This window comes from Phocoena sinus, chromosome 5 (assembly GCF_008692025.1).
Source record: "Phocoena sinus isolate mPhoSin1 chromosome 5, mPhoSin1.pri, whole genome shotgun sequence".
NCBI lineage: Eukaryota > Metazoa > Chordata > Mammalia > Artiodactyla > Phocoenidae > Phocoena > Phocoena sinus.
Window position 1 is genome coordinate 96,403,685 of NC_045767.1, and position 26,192 is coordinate 96,429,876.

The window sequence follows — 26,192 nt, forward strand, 5'->3', positions numbered from 1 at the left end:
GCTCACCACAACTAGAGAAAGCCTGCACGCAGTAGCGAAAACCCAACGCAGCCAAAAATAAATAAATAAAAATAAATAAATTTATTTTTTAAAAAGAATAAAATTATATACAATCAAACCATTGTCCTTAGAGGTTTAAGTTAAAAGCATTCAAAGGCTAGAGGTTACCACAAATGTAACTTGTCATCTAGTTAGCTGTAGGGAAAAAGATCACTTAATAAAAGGAGTATATTTAGCTGATTTAAATCAAAGTGATTGATTTTCATTTAACATTTGTCCACTATCGTTAGCCCAAGTTAGAAAATCAATTTCCGAATGACCCACTGGGAGAGTAGTTCCATGTAGCTATATATATTTAATGACAAGAACACATTAGTACTTCAATGCTTATAATAGTATTAAATAAAAGAAACTTTGTGTTTAAATTATTTTGCAGTTGTGACACAAGGCAGCAAATTGCAACATATCAAAATGACAATGGAGCTAATCCAAAATCACATATTAATATCTTCTCTTTTTTTGAAAGAAGCAGCAAGAAATAGACAAGTCTTATATATAGACAGAAAACTGGCATAAAATTTAATTATGCTACTCTCTTAAATACGTATCCCCTTTACTTTCTTCCATATGCAGTTATTTTCAATTTATTTAAAGCATAATAGTAGTAAAATATCCATTATGGATCTAGAATCATAGTGTTGTTATAGTTATTCAAGCGTATTTCAGAATATTGAGGGATATATGCCATTTTTAATTCTTACAGTAACTTGTAAAATGTTTATATGTATTTATTAATTATTGATGGCCTCATGAAATGTCTAATTACTAAAAAAGTATGAATTAATTTAAACAGATTTGTAAACAATGGACCAAAACATTCAGCCTACATAAAATTGTTTCATTTCTCAAAGATTATTTAGCCTACTGTCTGAGAGCCAGTGCGCAAGGTCCTGGGGTTATCCTAGTGAGCATGACAGGAAAAGTCCCATCTTCATGGAGCTGCCTTGATTGGAATTACATAAAAAGACAAGAATTCAAAGGTATCTTTGTGATCACTTATTTCTCTAAATACAAATGAGAAAACTGAGGGCCAGAGAGATGAGGAAATTTGTGCCAGGTTTCAAGCTAATCAATGACAGTATAGAGATCACACATCTGACTCTTAATGTAGAGATCTTTCTAATATGCCACCAAGCGCTTTAGGAATTGCTGTAATTCTGCCTTCATCCCATAACTTACCTCCTAGAAAACTACTTGCAATTCATGGAATATACAAACTATTTCATCCATCTTGTGCCTTTGAACATGCTCTTCCTTTCGGAGCCCAGAATTGAGGCGGCGGTGTAAGTTGCAGTATAAGAAGGCATTAAATTACATAACTTCTGAGGTCCTTTATGATGCAGAAGTTCCTTATTCCACACAGCTCATGAACTTTCTGTGGAATTTACTGCCACTTCTAAATATTATCTTTTATTTATAGATGCATGCGAAGTTAAATTATTTTTAAAAGTATATATATAAATAATAGAGTAATATGCATGCATTCTGAAAACAGTTGTCCCTCTGCCCTCAGTATCCACAGGGGATTGGTTCCAAGATCCATGAGGACACCACAGTCCACTGATGCTCAAGTCCTTTATATGAAATGGCAAAGCAGTTGGTCCTCCCTACCCATGATTTCTATATCTGCAGATTCAACCAGCTGCAGATTGAATTTCAACTGTACATGCTAAAACAATTTATGGATACAGACATAGATAAAAATTGATCATTTGGGCCCCAAGAGAACCAAATTCAAAGCTGGAAATTTAGAAAGCACTTCTCTACTTGTATAAAAGCCCTAATGCACTCAGTTACTGACTGAACAGGGAGAAGACTAAAGTGCCGCACTGGACAATGATAACATGGCACGATGGGGCACTCACTGGACTGGAAATAAATAAAACCTGGGTTTGAATCTAGGCTCTGTTATTTTTCAGCAGTGTAACCTGGGCAAATGCACTAAATTTCTCTGAGTCTCATATTCTTCACCTATAAAATGGGAATAAAATGACACCTAACTCTTAGCGCTAAGAGTTGACCACACTTAACTGAACATACCTAAGACATAGTAGGTGCTCAATGACTGTTAGCTGGATTTGAGTCCTAAGTCTTTCCCATGAGGAGAAAGTGTCCCCTCTTTCCTGAAATTATGAGTGCTCTCAACGAGCACAATGCCGTGCTTTCACCCCATCAGACACATAAACAACCCCGACACACGCATGCACATATGAATAAATACGTGCATTCACGTACCTCTGTATTGCCAGTCTGAGCTTCAGTTACCTATCTAAATGTTCCTAAGAAGCAAGGAAGATCCTTAGGCCCCTGACAAATCAGGAAAAATACATGAAGCCATGAATCTCTATTTTTTTTAGCTAATAAACCTAAGTTGGTGTTCAAAAAAAATGGGATTTCTAATAGCAAAATGTGTTATTTTATCCAAGAAACCACTTAACCACTTGACAATCCATCAGGCTTACTATATCATCATTTTCATATGATTCTTTTTGCAACTCATGATGAAAGACTAGATATAAATATAAAAGCATTGATACCAGGTAAAACTGTACAGAAAAACACATATTATCTCCACTCCTATCCCAAATTTCATTTGGTCATGTTACTACCCAGATCCAAAACTTTACTGGTTCTCCACTGCCTATAAATGAAAATCTAAACTCTTGATACATGCAGATTTTTGCATTGTCTCTCCAATAATTCCAGTGTACAAAAATAAATAGGTAGATAAAGAAATAAATGCTATTTCATTTTCATGTTTTATCTTATTTATATTTAAAGCTAATCATAAAAGGAAGAAAACACTGCTGTAAAGAGTAAACATAATATATCTCAAAACCAAATTTGTGATTTTAAATTTGTAGACAATAATATTCAAGTCACTGGCTATAACTTGCTACTGAAATTCAGTTCACAGTTATCAGAAGTAAGATATACCTGTAAATATTAATTTAGTGTGTTGTATATTTTCATTACAGATATTTTCATTTTGCCCAAATACATGGAGAATTTGAAATATAATTCCAAAATCATAATTCTGAAGCTTTAAGCCTTATCTGCTTTTTGAAGATTTCCCCTGGAAGAACTGCAAGCCATTTTTTCATAGCCTCCCTAGCCAAAATACTCACAATTAATACAGTTGTAGTTTCACACTGAAAAGTATCACGGAATAATAACATAGATTTAATAGTAAAGGGAGATAAACCTGACAAACATGAGTGGAACAGCCACAGTAGGGAGAAAATAAGAATTTTAAGGAAAGGCTGCTTAGCTATTTCAAGGTTCAATCTGTTTAATTCCCAATGATTAGGTTTGCAACAGTGGAATATGGAACCATACAAACATAAATTTGTAGTTTATTACTTAAATAAATATTTAATTCTCCTATTGCCTGCAAGTTTTTCAGAAGAATAATGTCTTCCCATTCTTTTTTTTTTTTTTTTTTTTTTTGTGGTACACGGGCCTCTCACTGTTGTGGCCTCTCCCGTTGCGGAAAACAGGCTCTGGACGCGCAGGCTCAGCGGCCATGGCTCACGGGCCCAGCCGCTCCCCAGCATGTGGGATCTTCCTGGACCGGGGCACGAACCCATGTCCCCTGCATCGCCAGGCGGATTCTCAACCACTGAGCCACCAGGGAAGCCCTCTTCCCCATTCTTCATTCCTTTTTCCTTTTTTATTTGCTTCTTTTCCCCTTTCTGCTCCTAATCTTCCCTTCTTCTATTTCATAATCTGACATTTCCTCTTCAGTGAAGTATTTTGTATGCTGGTAAACATGAAAGTAGCATTATTCAGATTTACTGCTGTTGCTATGCTTAGGAATTTTATTTGGATTTATTGTTACTTGTCTATAATTCCTAACTGCCCTACAGTAACTGTCAAAAGGTGAAGGCCTGAATATTAACCCAAATCTTTGAAAAGGGAAATCTTTGAAAGATGTAAATGAAAATATTTATGTAAGATACACACACACACACACACACACACACACACATACACATACACACTCTTCTCTCTCTCCTAAACCTCTCATCTTATAAAAGAGCATCTGATGCTAAAGCATGAACAGTGTATTAAGGGCTTAACTTCAGTATTAATAACTCAGATTTAAAATTCTCGGCAATTAATTAAGATTAATGACAGAAGTCAGCCCCTTTTCCCTAATGCAACACTTCCTCCCATCTCTTCAATTCCCCACTCCACTGACCCTTCCATGCTTATTTCAGCATGAAAACCTGAGGTCCTGAAACTCTGATCCTGTTATCTGCTGCCTATTGTACCTGAGATTAATGAAGTAGACATTAGCAAATTTACAAACAACCCAGCTGCCCTACTTTAAGTAGTTAATGGAAAAGAAACTAATCTAGTTAAGAGCATAGGACTAGTTCATAAATCTGGATTGAGAGGACAAATAAAGCCATCACACTTCTTCTGGAGAGTAGGGACAGAGTTCAGTCATCAGCCTTCTTGTCACTGTTGAGAAGCCAGTGTTTCTATAAACTGGACTAATGAGACGCTCAGAGCTGGCATAAGCCACATGTAGGCCTGGACAGAAGATGATAATGCAAGAGACTGACATTGCAATGTACGATTTCACCTGGATAAATATGTATCTTACAAGAATTTCGATCACTGAAAACTTCTCTTGGACCAAATATGCAACAAAGATTAAATCTGCTTTTAAAAAAATGAGAAAAAGGCAACTGCAAGCAAGAAAATAATAACATATCCTGATAAAGAGAATTAATAAAAATTATAAGCCTTCATCTATTCAGAATTCAACCTAAGAGAAAATAAATGTGTCATGCTCTTATAACTCAGAAAATGTTCAATAGATTTAATTATAAATTAAAAATTAATCATAGTCCCAAAGTGATAAATCTTAACTCCACAGAAATAGCATTTTTATGTATCAGCATCCTTAGCCATATCTTTATAAGAGATAATTCAAGTTTGTCTAATTTAAGAATTACTCTGATGTCTTAGCTTAGTTTCAGGGTGGAGTCATGAAGATAAAATGATAAGTCCTGATAACAAAAAACATTTATGTTCTACAAAGTCAAAATCTCTTAGGAATCAGTAGAGTTTACACATAAATTCATTCATAGCTCATTTTTACTTTTAATCAATTATAATAAAACTAAAAGGGACATTAGTACACACAATTTTGTTCACTGAATCAACATCTTGTGCACATTATAGTGAAATATTGAGAATTTTTGGCATAGGACATCATACCCAGAATTAAAAGGTTAAGGTCTTGACTCTGCTCACTGCATTGTGGAAACCATGGGGTCTGCAGGCCTCAGCTTAGATGCATGAGGTGAAGGGTAGTTAGAATAACTGGCAGTAAAGTTAAAATATGAAAGCCATACATAAGGAATACACTAATCCAGTTAAACACAGAGAATATGGTGACAATAAGACATCCAAGATGAAAATTCATATAAGCTTTCAAAGACATGCAAGTAGAATGGAGGAGGGAGGATAGAATTGTCTAAAAGTGGTGTGTATAGTGATGATAGCAAAGCAGTGAAACTCTATATGGTCTCTAGAGAAAGTAGGATGAGAGAAAACATAAGATCAAGGGTTAAACTGTAGGAATCAACCGATGTTAGGAGATAGAAGAAAGGAGAGAAATGAAAGTGTTAAAGATAATTGGAGAGTAATTGCTCTTTATTCTTGACCTCTTATGTGTATGCTATGTATATAAATGTGCTATTTTAATTTTTTATTGAAGTATGTTTTACAGATTTACTGACTCTGTCAGTTAAGATAGGATACGATATAATATGATATGCGTGTGACTGCAAACCAAAATGTGCTTAATACTGGACAGGATTAAGAAAAAATATTCAATATATAATATGTATTGTTTTCAGTACACTAACCTGCTTTTGAAGAAGAATCATGGGACTCTAAAGTTTAGGAAATTAGAACCATCTTTTTTTCACATATTTTCTAAGTGAAAAGAGCTTTCTAGAGTGAGAGATATAAGGTATAATCAGTGAATAAAATTATTTTGAAATGGGAAAGAGTTTGTCAAACTATCCCAATTTCATTAACTGAAAAAATAAAAAAGCATTAGGAGAAAAAAAGAAATTTCTTATTACCCTTTGAAATAAAAAAACAGTTTATTTTTAATCCAAAGTCAGATAAATAAAATGGTAAACAAGTGAATGTCCACTGCACTCAAACATAATTTGTTGCAAAGTTTGAACAGTAAATCATTTTTATTTTATACCTCAAAGTTTACAACAGTTTCAAATTTCTCAAATGTTAGAGGCTGTGATTTGATTTAGAGCAGAATTAGTGGAGAATATATGTTTATGTGAAGCAATTTTAAAGATGATTTACTTAGATTTTAAGTGTATATTATAAAATTTATAGTATTGTATTTGGAAAAAGAAAAGGAAATGAAAGCTATTTAGTCAAGATGTCATTTATTTCTCCTTAAAAGTATATATTTATGTAATGTATTAATATAAATTCATTTTTAAGAAGGGGACAATAAAAGCTTTCTACTCAGGCTGATTTTCTTAACTGCGCTATGCAGGTTGCCTTAAACTAAACTTATAAATGGGGGTCTGGTAGACATAAAGACACCATCATTATTCACTCTGTTAAAGTAATAAACTGTCTACAAAATAATGTACTTTTTTCCCTCCTTGGACTATATCCTTTGAGCTCTAAATTTAAAACTGAATATTTAACATATACAAAATATTATAGATTTTTGTAAATTATTAGAAATTTTAAAATGATTTATTTAAATAAATACAAATCTAATTTTCTGTAATTAAAATTACATAAAGGCTACACAAAAAGTACTCAGTCACAGGAAAAGAAAGGTTAAAAATTCGATCTTGGGCTTCCCTGGTGGCGCAGTGGTTGAGAGTCCACCTGCCGATGCAGGGGACGCAGGTTCGTGCCCCGGTCCGGGAAGATCCCACGTGCCGCGGAGCGGCTGGGCCCTTGAGCCATTGGCCGCTGAGACTGCGCGTCCGGAGCCTGTGCTCCGCGAGGGGAGAGGCCACAACAGTGAGAGGCCTGCTTACTGCAAAAAAAAAAAAAAATTCTATTTTTGCTGACATTTCTGCTCCCAACTGGATGATTTAATTGATGTCCTCAAGGTGCTCAACATCAAAGCTGTATATTGACCCTAAGAAAATAATATACTTAGCCCTGGACAACCAATGCTAACTCTTGATATTTTCAAAGTATTCTTTTAGTGTGCTCACTGTTGACAAAAAAGGTTTATTTCTAAACTCAGTGCATTAATTTGAGGATATTTAAACTAATTTAATAATTTTTGTCTCGATTATCAAAGTGTTGTTGATCAATATTAACCAAGAAATATCTCTACCTAAACTTATAAGTTAATACATAACATGTATATGATGCCACTAAATACAAGTTATTTTGGATCAGAGGGGTAAAAAGCCAATTAAATATCTAAGTTCTATTTATACTTTCTCTGAAAAAAATAAAGCTTTTTTGGTAATTTAAATGATTAAAATTTGCATATTCTGTATTTCATTTTAGGGAACCAAACTGAGTCAACACTTTTGCCAGCTTATCTGCATAATTAAGAGATGATTTTGGTTAAATTATGAAATGGCATCAAAAAGCACTCTATTTCACGAATTTGTTATTTTCTACCGAAACAAACATTAGTTGATGACATACACACTGAGAAAATATGTTCTATAGGAATATATATATACACATATATTTATATTAAACATTTTACACACACATACAAATATACACACATACACACACACATAAATCAGACAGTGGAATTGTAACAATGGCATGTTCATGACGTGAGTTATTCTAGTAAAAATTTGCCTTTCAAATATGTATAAACTAAAGTTAATTCCTTCTACTAATTTAAACGGGATAGTTAAGGTATTTTAAGGATGCCCTGAAATATAATGACAAGAGATAATAAGAATGAAAGATACTGGTAGTAACATAAGGGATAGAAAAGTCTAGTGGTACTTTTTCCCAGTGATGTTGCAACATAATTGGCCTAAAGGACCATACAAAATTTCAGAACTTATAGAAATAAAATGTAAGCAATCACTTTACAATTTTTTTAAATTTTTGATATTTTTCTTTCATTTAAGTATAAAAAAGGAAAAGTATGAAAGCACTGTGGCATTTTGTGTTCAATAGGACGGAGTCAATAAGGCTAAAATAAAGGGCTATCTTACAGCGCCTAAAATCTATTACAAAGTTTGGCTATAGGACACAAAATATTTTCATAGAATCGAAAAACTAAGTTTAAAAATTCAGTCATTATTGATACGATGTATAAAATAGACAACTATGGGGTTTCCCTGGTGGCGCAGTGGTTGAGAGTCCGCCTGCCGATGCAGGGGACACGTGTTCGTGCCCTGGTCCGGGAAGATCCCACATGCCGCAGAGCGGCTGGGCCCGTGAGCTATGGCCGTTGAGCCTGCGCGCCCTGCAACAGGAGAGGCCACAACAGTGAGAGGCCCGCGTACCACAAAAAAAAAAAAGATAACTATGAGAACCTACTGGGAACTCTACTCAATGCTCTGTGTTGCCTAAATGGGAAGGAAATCCAAAAAAGAGGGGATATATGTATACACATAGCTGATTCACTTTGCTGTACAGTAGAAACTAACACAACATTGTAAAGCAACTATACTCAAATAAAAAATTTTTAAAAAAAGAATGCAGTCATTAGCATCATAATTCCAAGCACTGAAAATATCTGACATATCAAATCATCTGAGTGAAGGTTTCAAACTGCTCAGAAACACACACACTGGTTTACGTTTTGCAGATGTGATGGGGAACTTAAAGGCAGTGTGGCACAAAATCTCTGCCTTCCAGATGCTTCTTCAATCTGAAGATGAAGTGGTTTGATAGCACAGAGCACTGGGTGATTTGTAAGCATGACAGAGTTCAGAGTGATCGTTGGGAGGGTAAGAATCCTTGAGGAAGCCGCCATTGAAGAGGGTGAGGCCATTTGTTTTGAGCATGAGAATTCAGAAGGAGGACTGACAGAGGAGTGAACCTACATCTAGAACTGGAAATGTAAGCCAGAGGTCCAGCCTGAATCATCTGCCACTGCGGTTACCAGGCTTCTGTGGTGCCTTTTAAATGAACCTGTGCTACCTATGGTCTCAGGTTGGGTTTTTGTGGGGTTTTTTTTTTTTTTTTTCCTGTAGATTGTTTAAAAATCAGAGGACTGGCATTGAGTTCTGTTATAATGAACATTTTTCTTTATAAAAGCAGCTACCATCAATCATTTTAAAAAATGAAAATATCTGCACAATTAACATACGTCCTCTCCACGTAATAAAATTAGGTTAATTGGAAACTCGCTACGCATTTATGTTGCTTATTTCACCACTGACTGATGAAAATTTTGCCACATGCCCGCGTTTCTCCCCAGGCCATTGCTCCCCAGCTGCACCCACTCCAAAGGCTACCTTCAAGTCAGCACCTTTCCTTTATCTCAGTGGTGGCACAGCTATTTCCTCAGGTGAGGCAGCCTAAATATTATTAATGATAAAAGTTTACATTACCATGGACTCTTTATTACCTTACCATACCCTGGAGCTTTACTTGCCAGACTAATATTTTAACCAAATCTGTTATGCCATAGATGTGTATGTGCACAATTATGAGTTTTTGCAATATTCCCAGCGAAAATTATACAAATCCTTAAATTTTTTTCCAGCTGAATCTAGGTGGTAGAGGGGGAACTTCCTCAAAAGAGAAAAGTGCTTCCGTTAACGTGTGATTCTTACTTTTGAGTTTTAATATCCAACTATCAGTATGAAACCTTTATAAATGGGGAAAAAAGTCAATGCAATTTTCTAAATTTTGTCTTACTAAAAAATGTAATACATCGGAAAAAATCTAATTCTATTTCATCTCCATGTAATAAAAAGCCCTATAAGTTTAAAAACAGACATAGTGGGCGTACTTCACAGATGTTACTATCACTAGGATTCTTTTATTGCCGTATTTAAATTTGTCTGCTTACTGGTGAACGAGGGACTGCGGTCTGAAGGTTAACATAACCTCGATTACAGACAGGAAGCTCCTTGGAGATTTAATTGGTTTGTGGAACAACTCCCAAACTAGTGCTGCGCTTTCTTCTTCGCTTTGCTGCTTCTCTGGCTCTCTCTTTTCAGATAAAAAAGGAGAATGCATGGTAATGCATCATTTATAAATTACCTTGTTATTGCAAAAACAAAACACCGCTTTGAAAACCAAACAAAACTCCTGCTGCGGACTCCAGCATGTTTGATGGAGGCCCTTCAAAAGAGTCCACGGCTTAATGGAGGTTATGTGGAGACTTCGATCTGTACCTGCTGTCCCCCGTCACTCCCTGGAAACTTGGCGGCAGATGTTGCAGCGTTAAGTTGCCTCTGAAGTGGCTTTCTGTCCTCGTCTCCCCACCGCCACAGAGTCAAACTGCATTAGATCTCTTTATTTGTGCCTAAGGCAAGTTAGGGAGCGCAGCTGTGTCCACCCCCGCTCCTACCTTTGGTGTTTCAAGCCTCCAGGCAGCGAGCGTGAGACCAAAACGTTCCTGCCGCTCTCAACTACCTCCGCTGACAATCCGGCCCGCTCGCTGCGGGCCGGGGCGGCCGCTGCCGCCGCTGCAAACAGATGTCGGTGACAACCTGCTCGCTCACACCTGGACGCGCGCGGCGCGCTGCAACATTCATGACTGCGAGGAATTGCAGGCACAATCAAAGCCCAGGCCCGGCTGCGTACAGCCCGCGGACCCCGCCACCTCGGCAGGGGCTGGCGGCGTCCATAGGTAGCGGGAGTGAGGGGCAGAGCGAGAGATCTCTCGCGCCACTTGGATTCTTGATGCCTGAACTTCAATTACTTGATCAAGGACTTCAATTCAGCGGTGAATTTTGCAAATGAGCCCGGTGCGGCCTCTGAGCCATAAAAGGAGAGTATTTGGCTTGAAATTCAGCGTGACGGGACTTGCACAGTAAGTGTGCGTGACTCCCGGTTTAGTCCTACGGACGCTGATTTGTTTATTAAACTAAACGCTCAAGAGGCAGAATCTGCAGTAAACAATTTATAAATAAATGACAAGACTGGTTTCCAAGGTAGAAAACACGCCGTTGACTAGGCAGAGGTTGTGTTATTTTGGAACCATCAGCCACAACCTGAAAACAATTGTGCTTTACTGTCTCTCCAGCAGTGCAGTTTGTTGTGTCTTTTTGTTTTTTTTTAAGAAAAGCGTGACTATATCTTTAAAATTCAGAAATGAGAAAGCATTCTCATTTGTTTCTTGACAATATGAAACAAACTGCATCCATGTCTAATGATATGAAAATGTTTCCAAAAGTCCTCCTAATCTCTACAATGTACAAATTGCTTTAAACACACACACACACACACACACACACACACACACCACACACACACCACACCCCACCTATACCATTATACACACATTTCATAAGAAGCATAATCAAAAGTAAACATACACAAGCCTTTACAAGCACAGGAAAATAAAATTATTTGCAAATTTTATTCACCAATTGATATGTTGATAAGAAAGTTTCTCTTAAAAAGAACTGGACTTGAATAGCTAATAACATTTGTTCCAATGAACTATTTGATATGTAGAGACAAACCTTTTTAGTGGAATCAATATCAATACATATATATACCTACATATACCATATATATAGTACACATACCGTATATATAGTATTTATGAAATCTTTCATGAGTAGTCTGAGTAATTTGAGATCAATATTTTAACTTAGTTTAACCAAGTACTGATTGGTTTCAGGGGAGTAATTTTGAAGATAGAATTTTACCCTTCCTTATGTTGATGGAACCTAATCATAGGTAAGTCTAGTTATCTAAAGCTATCAGAAAAAACTCCAAGACACTTTCTCATTCAACGATTATGCCCTGGCTTGCCTAGAAAATCCAAAGCAAAGAATGGCCAGAAAACTAGAGGACACTGCTACTTGGACATCTTAGTCACCTAAATTTAAATTTTTCTCTACCCCATGTAATCCTATGAGACAAACCATGTCTATATAAACTAAATTGATAAAAACCATAGAGTTCAGGCAGTTTAATTTTTGAGAGCTTAACTAACTAGCCACGGTGACTTCTACCACCAACAGAAGGTAACAGTGAGCCATGGTCTTTTTCTCATGCATAGATAAAGCAAATCACCCCAGCTTTATATCATACATCAAAATTAGCTGGGCCAAATATCCTCTAAATCCCTTATTCTCTTTCTGCCTCTCGGTCCTCAATTTCTTACTAGGTAAATAAAGTTTCTCAAATGAAAGCTACTTTAAAGCAAAAAATACTGGAATTTAAAAAATATTATATGTCCTTTTTTTAAAATAAAATTTGTGGGATGCTGGAGTGTCTACTATAATACAGATTATGCCATGCACCATGCAAACATGATTTTATTTAGACAAATAATTAAATATTACTTTTTGGATAATAATATTTGATTATTCCAGTTATTATAAAGTCTTTTAAATAAAATCCACCAAATATTTACTATGAGTAAGTGTCCTATGATTGGTTCAGATTCTCTGGGGCACAAGTACACAGAGTCACGTGGGTTGGCCTTACCAATAACAATACTTACTGTGTTCATAAGGAAAAGAATAGAGCAATTGAAATACTTCATTCAGAAGAAGAAGCCAAAAAGAAAATCAGCACAGTGTATAAGAAATGCATAAACTGGTATAAGAAATTAGCAACTGTGTTAAGTGAAAGCATAGTGAAGATAAATGTGTTTGAGAAGAAACAGATTAGATGGATGAATGAAAGGAAGGAAGGGAGGGAGGGAGGGAGGGAGGGTGGGAGGTAAGGAGGGAGGGAGGAAGGCAGGAAGGAGTGGGGGAAGGAAAGCATTCTAGAGATCATACAACCGAAACAGTACGCTGACTTCCTAAAACATAATGTAAATATATAACAAATGTAGGGACTCTTCAGTTGTACTAATAACATACAGAACACTAATTCTGCCACAGTATTAGAATGATTCTTGCTGTGTAATTCTATAATTTAGTCTCTGAAAAAATACAGGTTATAGTCATGTATGTATGGGGGACGGGAATTTTACATTGGCATTAATTCCATCAAATAAAGAGGATCTGACAGATGATGTGGAGTTGAAAGAAACTCAGATATTCTTAATAATCTTTGTGAAACATGAAAAATGGGGAGATGAGAAAAAAAAGGGGAGGGCAAAGATCTCTCAGGTTGTCTAAAGGAAAAAAGTTATATGCTGGTAACTATAGAGTTGACATCAAACCCCAGTTTAAAAAAATAATAAATATTATAAAGGATCATAGCAAGAATCAGAAGCAAAAGAGCAAATCATGTCACACTTACCTAATTTCCATGTTCAAATAATTTTGGATCACTGGTTTGGTTGGATGGGGGAATACATAAATATACGTTCAGCAAACTATTAAACAAATTAAATTCAGCAAACTATTTAACAAAATTTATTAAATATCCTTGGAGTAAGATGGTAAACTGAGTTTATAGTATTGGTGGGCTCCTAGCTTTACTGTATTCATGTCAATTAACTGTGTAGAGTGTCAACCTAGACAACCAAGGCTTTCATGGAGTACCCCACTGAGGTCTGAACAGTGGCTTGAACTAAGTGACAAAAATTCTGGAAGCAGCAAAGCCATCAAGAATAGGTACTATGAAAAATGATTAAGTCAGACTGTGTCAGGCACATATAGAATCATATATTTGATGGAAAAGCAAATCAATTGATTGCACTAACAATTGATATTTACTAAGCTTAAAGTCCCGCATTTAAATAAAAACAAATTTAAAAACCATAAATCATGTCTATAGGTGAAGAGTGAAAATATTGGAATTTTAGTTAATAACACAATAAAAGTTTACTGTCTTTTGTCTATATTTTTGAAATACAAAATCTTTGAAAACTGAAAGTTTTATGTTAAGTTTGTCACCAAAACCTGACCTGAACTAACTTGAGAGTATTTATGGTCTTTATTTATCCACTTGTAACAATTAATATTTCTGTAGCAGAATGTCTCAGTAATGAGCTGAGGAGATGATGCTTTACATGAAATATGATATATGGACTGTATCAGATTCCTAAAATCTGAAAAATTCTGAATTTTGAAACAATTTAACCCCAAGAGTTAGAATAAAAGGCTTTAGGATTATATAAGACAGAAGTGTGACCAAATTACTAAAAAACAAAGGAAACTTTGGTCAAAATAAAGGAAGCAACATTCTTCAATTATGGAAAAATGAATGATGACTTAACCTGCTGGGGCAACATGTAAAATATTCTAGCACTATAATCTAAGAAGAATGTTAGATTTACTTGGTATCTAACAAAGTGCTTGGTACACGTTTGACACTAGATAAATATTTGTTGAATGAATGAAAGAATGAGTACAATGCATCATTCAAAAGCACAAATATATCAATTTATCCAAACTCAAAGACTTCTTATCGTGTATTCCCAACCTTCCATTCTGGTTTTAATCCCCAACTTCCAGACTATTTTTTTTTTTTCTTTAAAAAGAACCTTTAATAAATGGTCCTGGGAGATAGCCTCATCCACCAGAGGGCAGATAGCAGAAGCAAGAAGAACTACAACCTGCAGCCTGTGGAATGAAAACCACACTCACAGAAAGATAGACAAGATGAAAAGGCAGAGGGCTATGTGCCAGATGAAGGAACAAGATAAAACCCTAGAAAAACAACTAAATGAAATGGAGATAGGCAACCTTCCAGAAAAAGAATTCAGAATAATGAGAGTGAAGATGATCCAGGACCTCGGAAAAAGAATGGAGGCAAAGATCGAGAAGATGCAAGAAATGTTTAACAAAGATCTAGAATAATTAAAGAACAAACAAACAGAGATGAACAATACAATAATTGAAATGAAAAATACACTAGAAGGAATCAATAGCAGAATAACTGAGGCAGAAGAACGGATAAGTGACCTGGAAGACAGAATGGTGGAATTCACTGCTGTGGAACAGAATAAAGAAAAAAGAATGAAAAGAAATGAAGACAGCCTAAGAGACCTCTGGGACAACATTAAATGCACCAACATTCACATTATAGGGGTCCCAGAAGGAGAAGAGAGAGAGAAAGGACCCAAGAAAATATTTGAACAGATTATAGTCAAAAACTTCCCTAACATGGGAAAGGAAATAGCCACCCAAGTCCAGGAAGTGCAGAGAGTCCCATACAGGATAAACCCAAGGAGAAATACACCGAGACACATAGTAATCAAATTGGCAAAAATTAAAGACAAAGAAAAATTATTGAAAGCAGCAAGGGAAAAATGACAAATAACATACAAAGGAACTCCCATAAGGTTAACAGCTGATTTCTCAGCAGAAACTCTACAAGCCAGAAGGGAGTGGCATGATATATTTAAAGTGATGAAAGGGAAGAACCTACAACCAAGATCACTCTACCAGCAAGGATCTCATTCAGATTCGAAGGAGAAATCAAAAGCTTTACAGACAAGAGAATTCAGCACCACCAAACCAGCTCTACAACAAATGCTAAAGGAACATCTCTAAGTGGGAAACACAAGAGATAAAAGGACCTACAAAAACAAACACCAATGTGAATGGATTAAATGCTCCGACCAAAAGGCACAGCCTTGCTGAATGGATCAAAAACAAGACCCACATATATGCTGTCTACAAGAGACCCACTTCGGACCTAGGGACACATACAGACGAAAGTGAGGGGATGGAAAAAGATATTCCATGCAAATGGAAATCAAAAGAAAGCTGGGGTAGCAATACTCATATCAGATAAAATAGACTTTAAAATAAAGAATGTTACAAGAGACAAGGAAGGACACTACGTAATGATAAAGGGATCAATCCAAGAAGAAGATATAACAATTATAAATATATATGCACCCAACGTAGGAGCACCTCAATACAGAAGGCAACTGGTAATAGCTCTAAAAGAGGAAATCAACAGTAACACAATAATAGTGGGGGACTTTAACACCTCACACCAATGGACAGATCATCCAAACAGAAAGTTAATAAGGAAACACAGCTTTAAATAGAGACAATACACAATAGACCAGATCGATTTAATTGATATTTATAGGACATTACATCCAAAAACAGCAGATTACACTTTCTTCTCAAGTGTGCATGGAACATTCTTCAGGATAGATCACATCCTGGGTCACAAATCAAGCTTCAGTAAATTTAAGAAAATTGAAATCATATCAAGAATCTTTTCTGACTACAACACTATGAGATTAGAAATCAATTACAGGGAAAAAAAACGTAAAAAACACAAACACATGGAAAAATAAATAAATAAAAATAATAAATGGTCCTGGGACAGCTTACTATTAACACACACAAGAAAATAATAAAACTAGTTCCTTGCTTTACCTTATTTACAAACATAAATTCCAGATGGACTAAAGGTAAAAATTTTTTAAACTTTCTGAAGACAATACAAAAGAACATCTTTATGACATCAGAGTAGGGAAAGATTAATTAAATAGGACACACAGTATAAACCACAACATCAAGATTGATCAAATGGACACCAAAAGACACTTATCACAGAGTATTGTCAAAAATTTCTCTTCCCCTGGACTTTGAAGGTCATATTTGCCCCTGACTTTCCACAAACCACTGTTCTTGGCTGCCTCAGAGATCTTATTCATGATGCTTCATCTGTGGAAATACCCATTCCACCTAACTTCACCTGATGAATCCCTACTCATTTTCAAAGATAGAAGGCCTGTATTTTTTTTTTTTTTTTTTTTTTTTTTTGCGGTACGCGGGCCTCTCACCGTTGCGGTCTCTCCCGTCGCGGAGCACGGGCTCCGGACTCGCAGGCCCAGCGGCCATGGCTCACGGGCCCAGCCGCTCCGCGGCATGTGGGATCCTCCCAGACCGGGGCACGAACCCGTGTCCCCTGCATCGGCAGGTGGCCTCTCAACCACTGCGCCACCAGGGAAGCCCCAAGGCCTGTATTTTTGAAGAAGCATTCTCAAATTCCTCCAGGAAGAGTTAATCTCTCTTCCTCTATACACTCAAGAGTACTTGACACCTACCTATAAATGGCCCAGAGCACATTCTGGAATAAATTTTATTTTTGTATGTATCTTGTTTCCCAAACAAATTTTAGGTTTCTTAAGGGCAAAGGTTATAGTTTGTACCCACTCCCCAGTATCACCTAATGCCATTACTTGTGCATATTTATAATTCAGAAATTATTGAATTAAGTCAAAATTAGTATGAGTGAAAGAAGTCCAAAAAACTAAATTTTAATCATGAGAGTTAAAAGAATACAGAAAGTACTGACAAGAGTGCTGGAACCACTCTCTGTTTTTGCTAATACATCTTTAGTGCTAGCACTATACCCAACACTCAAAAAGATGAAAATTATTGAACAAATGAACTAATGTCTAACTTGGGGGGCAGAAAACTAAGATAATACATGAAAACAATTTAAAAACCTGTAAAGTAAAAGTCTAGAATATTGAAGAATAGTGTTGTTATATGTTGTTCCAGAAGCAGAACTCTAGATCATGCATTAATTTAAACAGAGGCACAAATTTCATCAAATATAAGAACTTTCTATTAACCACAGTGGTTTGGTAATGAAAGAGGCTGCTTCATAAACCACCTGGTTCTCTCTACTTATGGTCCAAGCAAAGGGTAAATGATCTGTTGGGAATATTCCAGGAATATTTTCTTAAATTGCTTCTCCAAATGGCTGAACTCAGATGTTTATAAAACTACCTCCATCTCATAGAAGTAAGAGCTAAAAATTTAGATGTTTTGGTATTTTAAACACCTAGCTAGAATCATATAACACTAAATATAGCTTGGCACTGAAAAATAAATATTAATCTCATCAGTTATTTCATCCTTAAAAAAAAAACCCCATCAGACCTGAATAACCTAATGTCCTCTGAAGCTGAAATCAATGAAGTTCATGCACTTGTTAAAACAGAATGATGATCACGTTGACGTTTCATCACACAATGAAAAGATTCTGTTATTATTACTAACAGTATTGTGTCTCTGAACCAAACCTGCTCATTGTTGCATATGAAAAGGTTTTAAACTATTTTTCTTATATCGATACAACAGGAAATAGTGCTTATATATTAAAGAAATTATAAAGCTGGAGTAATTCTAGCCAAATTTCCAATAATAAAAAAGCCTCAAAAAGGCTTCCTTGGGACTTCCCCGGTAGCACAGTGGTTAAGACTCTGTGCTCTCAGTACAGGTGTCCCAGGTTCAATCCTGGTCAGGGAACTAGGTCCCACATGCATGCTGCAACTATGAGTTCACATGCCACAAATAAGGAGCCCATGTGCCTCAACTAAGGAGCCTGCGAGCCGCACCTAAGACCTGGCACAACTAACTAAATAAATATTTTTTTTAAAAAGGCTTCCTTGATAGGGAAAATGCATACACATATATGTGTGTATGTATTTTATACATAAGTGTGTGTGTGTATCTCACCATTGCAGATGTCTATAACGCTTTATAACTTTCAAAGCACTTTCACATTTTCAAGAAATTAGATTAAATCAACTTTGAAGGCAGGAAAATACTTATTTATACCTAAAGCAACAGAGGATCTGAGGCATGTACCCCAGGCCTCAATGCTAGTAAATGTTAGCAAGACTTACTAATCCCCACTCTGTCCTCCCCGCTGGGTAAAAAACCTCAGAACAGAATGTGATGCCGTCCAAGTCAAAGGCTGAAGCATTGAGTGTGCTTATTAAAGTATATGTACAGTGGACCTTAATTTTTATGTTACTTGAAAAGGGCCTCGTGTTAAACTGTGGCTTGAAGACATATTCTAACAATAGATAATCATTTATTAATCACCCTACGTAATAGGAATTTGCATGAGACAATAATAATTCCTTCTTCAGCTGTAATGAGGACTTTAGGTTCTTTTCGATTATTATTTCCCTCCCTTCCTTATACACACCTGAGCGGTCACTATTTTCCTAACACATCCCCACATACAAACCTCATCTCCTTCCTGAGGTCGCATCAAGGACACCCGGTCATACTGCCTCCGCAACAAAGCCCAGAGCGCATCCAGCCGACCCTAAAGGGAAACGTGATCTGTAAATATCTGGGGAATGTGCTCGGCCTCTGCTTGTTAAATAAATGAGCTAAAATGAAGACGGTATAGACTTATTTTCTCCTCTCATTTCTTTCATAAATTTAACGAATAAATAAATAACAAAAATGGAGTTTCTTGTTACTGAGAAATATTCAGTTGTTATAAGGTAAATTGAATGTCTGTTATTTGATATACCTTGGTCCTCCTGCAGATGGTTGCGGGGGCAGGCAGGGAGACTAAAAGGATTACACTTTCTCTAGGAAGTTGCCGTTAAATCCCACAAAGTTTGAACAGTCACCTTAATTGGTGTGTACCACTTTGTCTGAGGAGGCTGGAGTGTGGGTTTGGGTCGAGGTGGTCTGGGCCTAAGGGGCTCCTCTGGTTCTTCAGGAATGGTCACCACAGCATTTTTGGCTTTCTCTAGCCTTGCACCTTCCTCCGTAGATCCTTTATCACCCCAACGAACCTTTAAAACAAAGGGAAATACGATATCAGACATATAGTGGCCTAGAGGAACAAGCTCTTGTTTAGTTGGTTCTTTGATTCACCACCTCAGAGTCCAAAGATGAGTAGGTATCCTAGCTCCAAATTCCTACTCTTCTGAGATTTAATAGGTTTCTCACCACTCATGTATTTAATATTAAGATCCTAGAAATAAAGATCCTTTATAAAAATTTGGCATCTATTAAATTTGATGCAGCCATTTCTCCATTGTTTCAAATAAGGAGTTAATTAGTGTTTTACATACAAAATGCATGACAGTGTGTAATTCTATTCTCTAATTAGGTATGTTCTCCTTCTAGCTAAAGACATACCTGTATATACTGATGGCACTGGGTGAAATAGATGATAATGATGATGATAATTAGCATTTATTGAATGATTATTATGTGCCAAGCTGCATTTAATCCATACAAAAATGCAATGAGATAGATACTATGTCTTTGCTTCCAGATGAGGAAACCAAGACACAGAGAGGTTAAGTGATGAGCCCAAAGCCACACAGCTAGTAAGCAGCAGGACAGGGATTTGAACATATGTAGTCTGAAGGGTGCAGTAAGTTTCAAATAGGTTTGAATTTTACAAATATATTTTATACAAAGGAGTTAATTTTTCCTTCCAAACTTTCCATCAAGTTTGACTAAGGCAAAAAGTATGATTTAAATTTTAGCCTTTGGAAATAAAATAATTATATATGTTTTTCTCAACTTTTTGTAAAGTAGCTCTCAGTCTTTATTTCCTCTACTCATATGCGTATGGTTATTTGACATATCAATTTTTCATTGAGGAAGACAAATCTGAAAAGACTCTGCTTTGAAGAGAAAAATTCAGGGACACCAAGGAATTCCACAAATTTGGGAGGATTCCTTTCTGTGAAAAACCTAGACATTGAAAACAAAAAGGTCAAATGATGTTTTCTTTACTTTTCAATGAAAATTGGCTACATTTTAGCCAAATTTTTTCATGCGTGGGCATGTGAAGAAGTTGTGGCTCCTGGAGAAAGGCTTTGTCCAACCAGGAACAGTAGAGAAGTCTAAAAACCAAGAACGTTATCAAAGAAGACAAAGATAAGTGAAGCTCTAAAAATAATCAGGAAGGCCTGTCCAGGGCACACAGTGGCTCACCAGAGTTGAATAATTTCTACAAAGAAAAAATGATTAAATGCTTTTTAAAAGCATTTTAATGACCTGAATTAGTGGGTAGGAATACAGATGACTACTGTTCATAGAAAGATCTATGCACAGCTTTTTGATAAGGCTTACTTAGATGTTTTTACCTTTTTTTTACTACAATTTTAGAGTAGGTTTTCAATTTCAAGTGGACTCTGTTGAGTCATTAAAATGTATCTGTATCTTTCAGTGTTATCAGTGGTACTAGAATGTTCTTTATGAGGTCGTTAAAATTGTTTTAAATACCATTAAACCTTTAGAACTAGATAGTTGGCTTTTTTCCAGAGAAATGACCTTCTCTTTCAAATCACAGTGCCTTCACCTAGATAAACTAAAACTTTAAAAATCTTTAGATATATCTAAATTGAACTAAGAAACTCTAAAACCAGGACACATCTCCTGCAGTTGTAAAGTCTCAAATTTAAGGGAAAAATTAAAAAAAAATGAAGATACATAGTCAAATAAACATATGAGTATCATAACAGAGAGAAGTAATTCAGAGTAGAAATATAAGTAGGTAAAATTTAGATCCATTCAGAAATGATGGATTTTTAACTTAGATTTTAACTAGCCCAGCCTTCACAGTTGATATTCTAGAGGTAATGGTACTCATATTCTTCCTCCAAGTATCATTGTACCATTCTCAGATAAAGAACACGAAGACAGTTGAACTAGAGTTCTGACCCAACATTGCATTTCTAAATGTATGATACATAGTTGCTGAGGTATAAAGGAAATGCATTAAATAAATCCATTAGTGTTAGTTCATGAAGTAGCTGTTTTATCATTATTATCACCATCACCACAGATAATACAACAATCAATTCTCACTCAATCTCACTCAAACTAGGAAACAGTTTATATAGAGTTTTCCTAAAACTCTTAAAAGCAAATAAATATATATATATATACTTATATGTATAAATTTTAATATTTTAGTTTGACCACATTGAGATAGTCAAAAAGGATAAAAGAATAACAAGAATGGATTGCTAAAGGCAGCCTTAACAGAATTAATATATCTGACTTTTTACTATTTAAAAAAAAGTGCAAGCTTGATAGCTAAATTCTTCCAATTCTACTTGGCTTTCATGATAAACAATGAAATTCCATAATTTCCACAGCATATTTAGAGATTGTATCATAAAGGAGCAATTTCAGAATTGAGAAAAGAAACAAAAACAGTTTCATGTGGAACTGGCAGAAACACACATTTGAAGCCATTAGGTATTGTGGATCAGTTGTGCTAACAGCTGTTACTAACATCAGCTCAGTTCCAGCTTTCTGCAAACTGTGATTATAATAGTGTTTAAATATTTAGGAGGAAGAAAAAATTTCTAAGTAAAATCCCTATACTGGCTTAAAATAACATTGAGTTATGAAGATTTATTCTTTAATTCAGATGTGCTCATAATTTCTATAATTCCTTTCACTTTCCCCAGTTTAAACTGGGGAATTTTTTTAAGGAAAATACTTTTCAGGTTTGAATAGGCATTGTTTTAAAACAAGTTATGTTTTCTATTTTTCCTCTCCAAGTTTAAATTAGTTGATGTTTGAAAAAGTCTAAAGGCACTAAATTCTTAGTTTAATTTTTCTTTGTTGTTTTTGGCCTCACTGTGTGGCATATGGGATCCTATTTCCCCGACCAGGGATTGAACCTGTGCCCCTTGTGGTGAAAACATGAAGTCTTAATCACTGTACTGCCAGGGAAGTCCCTCAGTTTATTTTTTATTGCATATTTTTACATACTGTGTTTCCCCTTTGTGAAGCCCACATTTACTTTCTCATTTTTTTCTTCATTCTCATTCCCATTTCCATTTCGTTGATGGAGTACTACATAAAACGTAGCCAAAATTATCCATGGCTAAAATGAACTCTGATTTATTAAAAGTGGGTTGGTCCTTCTCATAAATTTTCTTCAGCTAAAAAGCTAGGGCAATATAACTTCACATTAATTAACAGTCAATAACTAAAACACAAATAAATAAATTTCAATTAAATTTGAATTAAATTAAATTAAATTTTACATTTAAGTAAAAGAGTCAGTAACTCTTAAAACATGAAATGTGAGTTACTCAAGAATGTCCATGGGCCCTTGGCTTTCTTGACCATATTCCAATAATATGCCTTTTAACTCAGAACCCATTCAGTAGCTCATGCATAAACTTTTCTATTCTGTAGAAAGAGATCTTAATCTTCGGAACATGGAATATTGGAGTAACAAAAACCTGCCACAATTCCTCGTGTTTTTAGCAAGAACTAATATATCTGAATCTCATTGTCATGTGGTATTTTATATGTGTGGATTTCAATATGGAATTAAGTTTATTATTCTGAATATAAATTAGTACATGCTCACTGTCAAATAAGTTGGGAACAAACAGGGAAATATATAACACAAATTGAAAATCACTCCATTCAGAGAAAGCTACTAACATGTTGTGCTATTTCCTGTCAAACCCTTTTCCCCCTGCATACATCTTTTTATACACACATTTTGGAACGAGACTAAATAAACTAAAAATAAGCTATGACAGATCATATTTGGATATTCATATGTAATGATTTTATTTACAATTGTATTTTTTAATACGTAGGGACATCCAGTCCACACTCTCCCCAACCTCTCCAATCCTAGAATGACACAACAAAGGCAAATGAAAGGAAAATGACCTTCCTTCCATGTCAAGCAACAAGAGCTAGCCTCACCATGTTCCCTTGTACTGCTTGATATTCACAATTACCCACCTGCAAACACAGAAGCAATATTTTTTCCAAAAGACAAATGTAGTAAGTTCTGGCACCTGCCTTTTTCATGGCTTATTGGCAATGAGGTACCTGTCTCAGAAGATATCAGCAATAAAGTGGCAAGCTCTTAGGAAAATGTGCATTATTTTAAGATCTAATGTGGTCAAGAAAATGAGAATCACTATCAGATAACCACTTTAGTAATGACAGTCATTTAAGTAAGTCTGGGCTTCTTTTGAAGAGTACTGAAATTTATGTTGAAAATGGGAAATTCTCCTTGAAAATCTGAATTTTATTGAAATGTATAAAAAGAGAAAATTGTGGGACTTCCCTGGTGGTCCAGTGGTTAAGACTCCACGTTTCCACTGCAGGGGGCATGGGTTTGATCCCTGGTAGGGGAACTAAGATCCTGCATGCCACATGGCACAACAAAAAAAAAAAAAAAAAAAAAAAAAGAAAGAAAAGAAAATTGCAACAGTTGTGAGGTTGTTAATTAGCTTATTGATTTTTGCTGGCAGTAATGGGACAAAGCAGATATGACAGTAGGAGACATGCAATGATTGCAAAACACTTAAAAATTCTTTCTTATTGAGAAATAAAATTAAAGAATAACTAATAAGAAAGAAATGCCAGGATCTGTGTTTAATAATAATGTCACCATATCAATGAGAAAATTCTTCCAATTTCTCCTTCGGGTGGGATGTTGGCCTATCTATACTGTTGTTAAAGGCTCAGGGCTGACAGTGCCTGCTTATTATTAATTAATCCATCACTTTGAAAAATACTTCTGTAGTGGTAAGAAGACCTCATTTCATCTTTAAGATATAATATTTAAGTTCAATTTTAGTCCACATGTTTTGCCAGTCTAAAAATTTAATAGTCTATAAATGATATTTAATATTAATTATGATTATTCATAAGTGGTAACTAAAACCTGTAAAAAAAAAGCCTTAAATGTACTTCATCTACATTTGTGATAGGGTCTTATCCATGATATTGAATATTTTAATATTTTTCTCCTCAAATAGTACTTAACTATTGGATCTTTTCAAAGACAAGCATTGTTGCAACTTTAAGTATCTGGCTTCTTCAAAGTTCATGTTCTCTGTAGGAATTTTTTCCAAAATAGTAAAAAAAAAAAAAAACCCTAATTTTGTTTTGCCCTTTAGAATTCAGAAATCTTATCAATGTAGTTCTTTGACTAATGAAGTCAGTTCTTCTTGAATAGTTTTGAAATGGCTAGGATTATTCCATAGAAAAAAAATTTGTCCAAAAAAGACCTAGTGTTAAGTAAAAATGGATGATATTAGGATACTGAGTTGTGAAAAGTACAGTTTCCACGGCTTGATAGTTCTAAAACTACATATTCCACATTAGCAGCTTCTAATTTTTTTTCAAGATACCAACCTCCATTCTTTTAATTCCTCCAACCCCTCGACCACCATAATAAGAAGCATCCACGGTTGGCCATTTCTTGGTAGGCAGAGGTTCTTCTTCCTCCTATGTGGATACAAGTTTTTAAAACTGAGTTTAATTAATTTCTTAAAATATTTCTTAGACAGAACCAACTCACATTTAAATATTTTTCCAAATAATGACACTGATATGGACAAAATATAGTAAAAATTACATAAAGCACATGTGGATGTACTTATGCTTATGTGCATAAATTTCAAGTGAGGTTCTACAGAATATGAGGACTCCTTCCATTCCACAATTTGAGGAATCTACCTTATTTCACTAGGCTACCAGAAGTTGCTCCTTAACTATGAGCATCATTTGTTTTTCCAGATTTATTCATCACTTCATAGTTAAGAAGATAAAACATTAAAATTAGGACCGCATTTCAATGATCATTTAAAGCCTCAATGTATGTGTAAATTTAAACTCTGCGAAATTTGTACTGAAAAGATAGGTAGTTAAGAAGCTTTGAAAATGCACACCATATTTTCTGTTGCTAACACAATTTTGGCTAACAGAGTAATGTAAAAGTAATAATCATTTTGAAGAAAGTAATACTATCTTTAAGCTGCCAGCTTGGATCTTCCAACTTTTTGTAAATAAGACAAGTGACAGCAGAACTATTGATATATTGCTATAAAAAGTAAATTAAATCTCTATGTACTATTGATCCTGATGGCTAGTCTACGTTTATCAATGTGTGAAGGTCCCGTTCCTCTAGCACATGAAAGAAATCATGAGAAGACAAAATATAATTGATTTTCATAATTTCAAAAGTCAATACATAGGTATCACAGTTATCTAATAACAATGTAATTGATCAAATTAGGGATAATATCTAAATACACCCACATCACTTATTAGGCACTCATTTACCTCTTTTGGTGCAGAGGGTGGTGGTGGAGGAGGATCCTTGATAACCTGTACCAAAAAAAATAAAACCAAAAAAAACAATCAAATGCAGAAACTTCAGTGGCACAGGGAGGAGACAGAAAGGATGTATAAAAATAATTAGATTAGTAAAATACTGTGGTGGCACCAAAGATGTCCCAGATGAAGCTAGCCTCCCAAAACATATGCCTCCCTTTTGAA

General features: G+C 35.3%; 1 protein-coding gene across 4 annotated transcripts in view; it reads right to left on the reverse strand.

Moving 5' to 3' along the window:
- The window catches only part of ANTXR2 (ANTXR cell adhesion molecule 2), a 157,126-nt gene that overhangs the window by 41,112 nt on the left and 89,822 nt on the right, over positions 1-26,192 (reverse strand). For 2 of the 4 annotated variants that reach the window (XM_032632297.1, XM_032632299.1), the window contains 4 exons: positions 25,977-26,021; positions 25,047-25,139; positions 19,520-19,687; positions 19,123-19,203 (listed from right to left, as the gene is read on the reverse strand). In XM_032632297.1, the coding sequence (XP_032488188.1) occupies positions 19,123-19,203; positions 19,520-19,687; positions 25,047-25,139; positions 25,977-26,021 (387 nt within the window). Of the gene's footprint in view, positions 1-6,180; positions 7,115-19,009; positions 19,204-19,519; positions 19,688-25,046; positions 25,140-25,976; positions 26,022-26,192 lie in introns of those variants that run through there. The other 2 variants (XM_032632300.1, XM_032632298.1) reach the window with 2 other exon arrangements.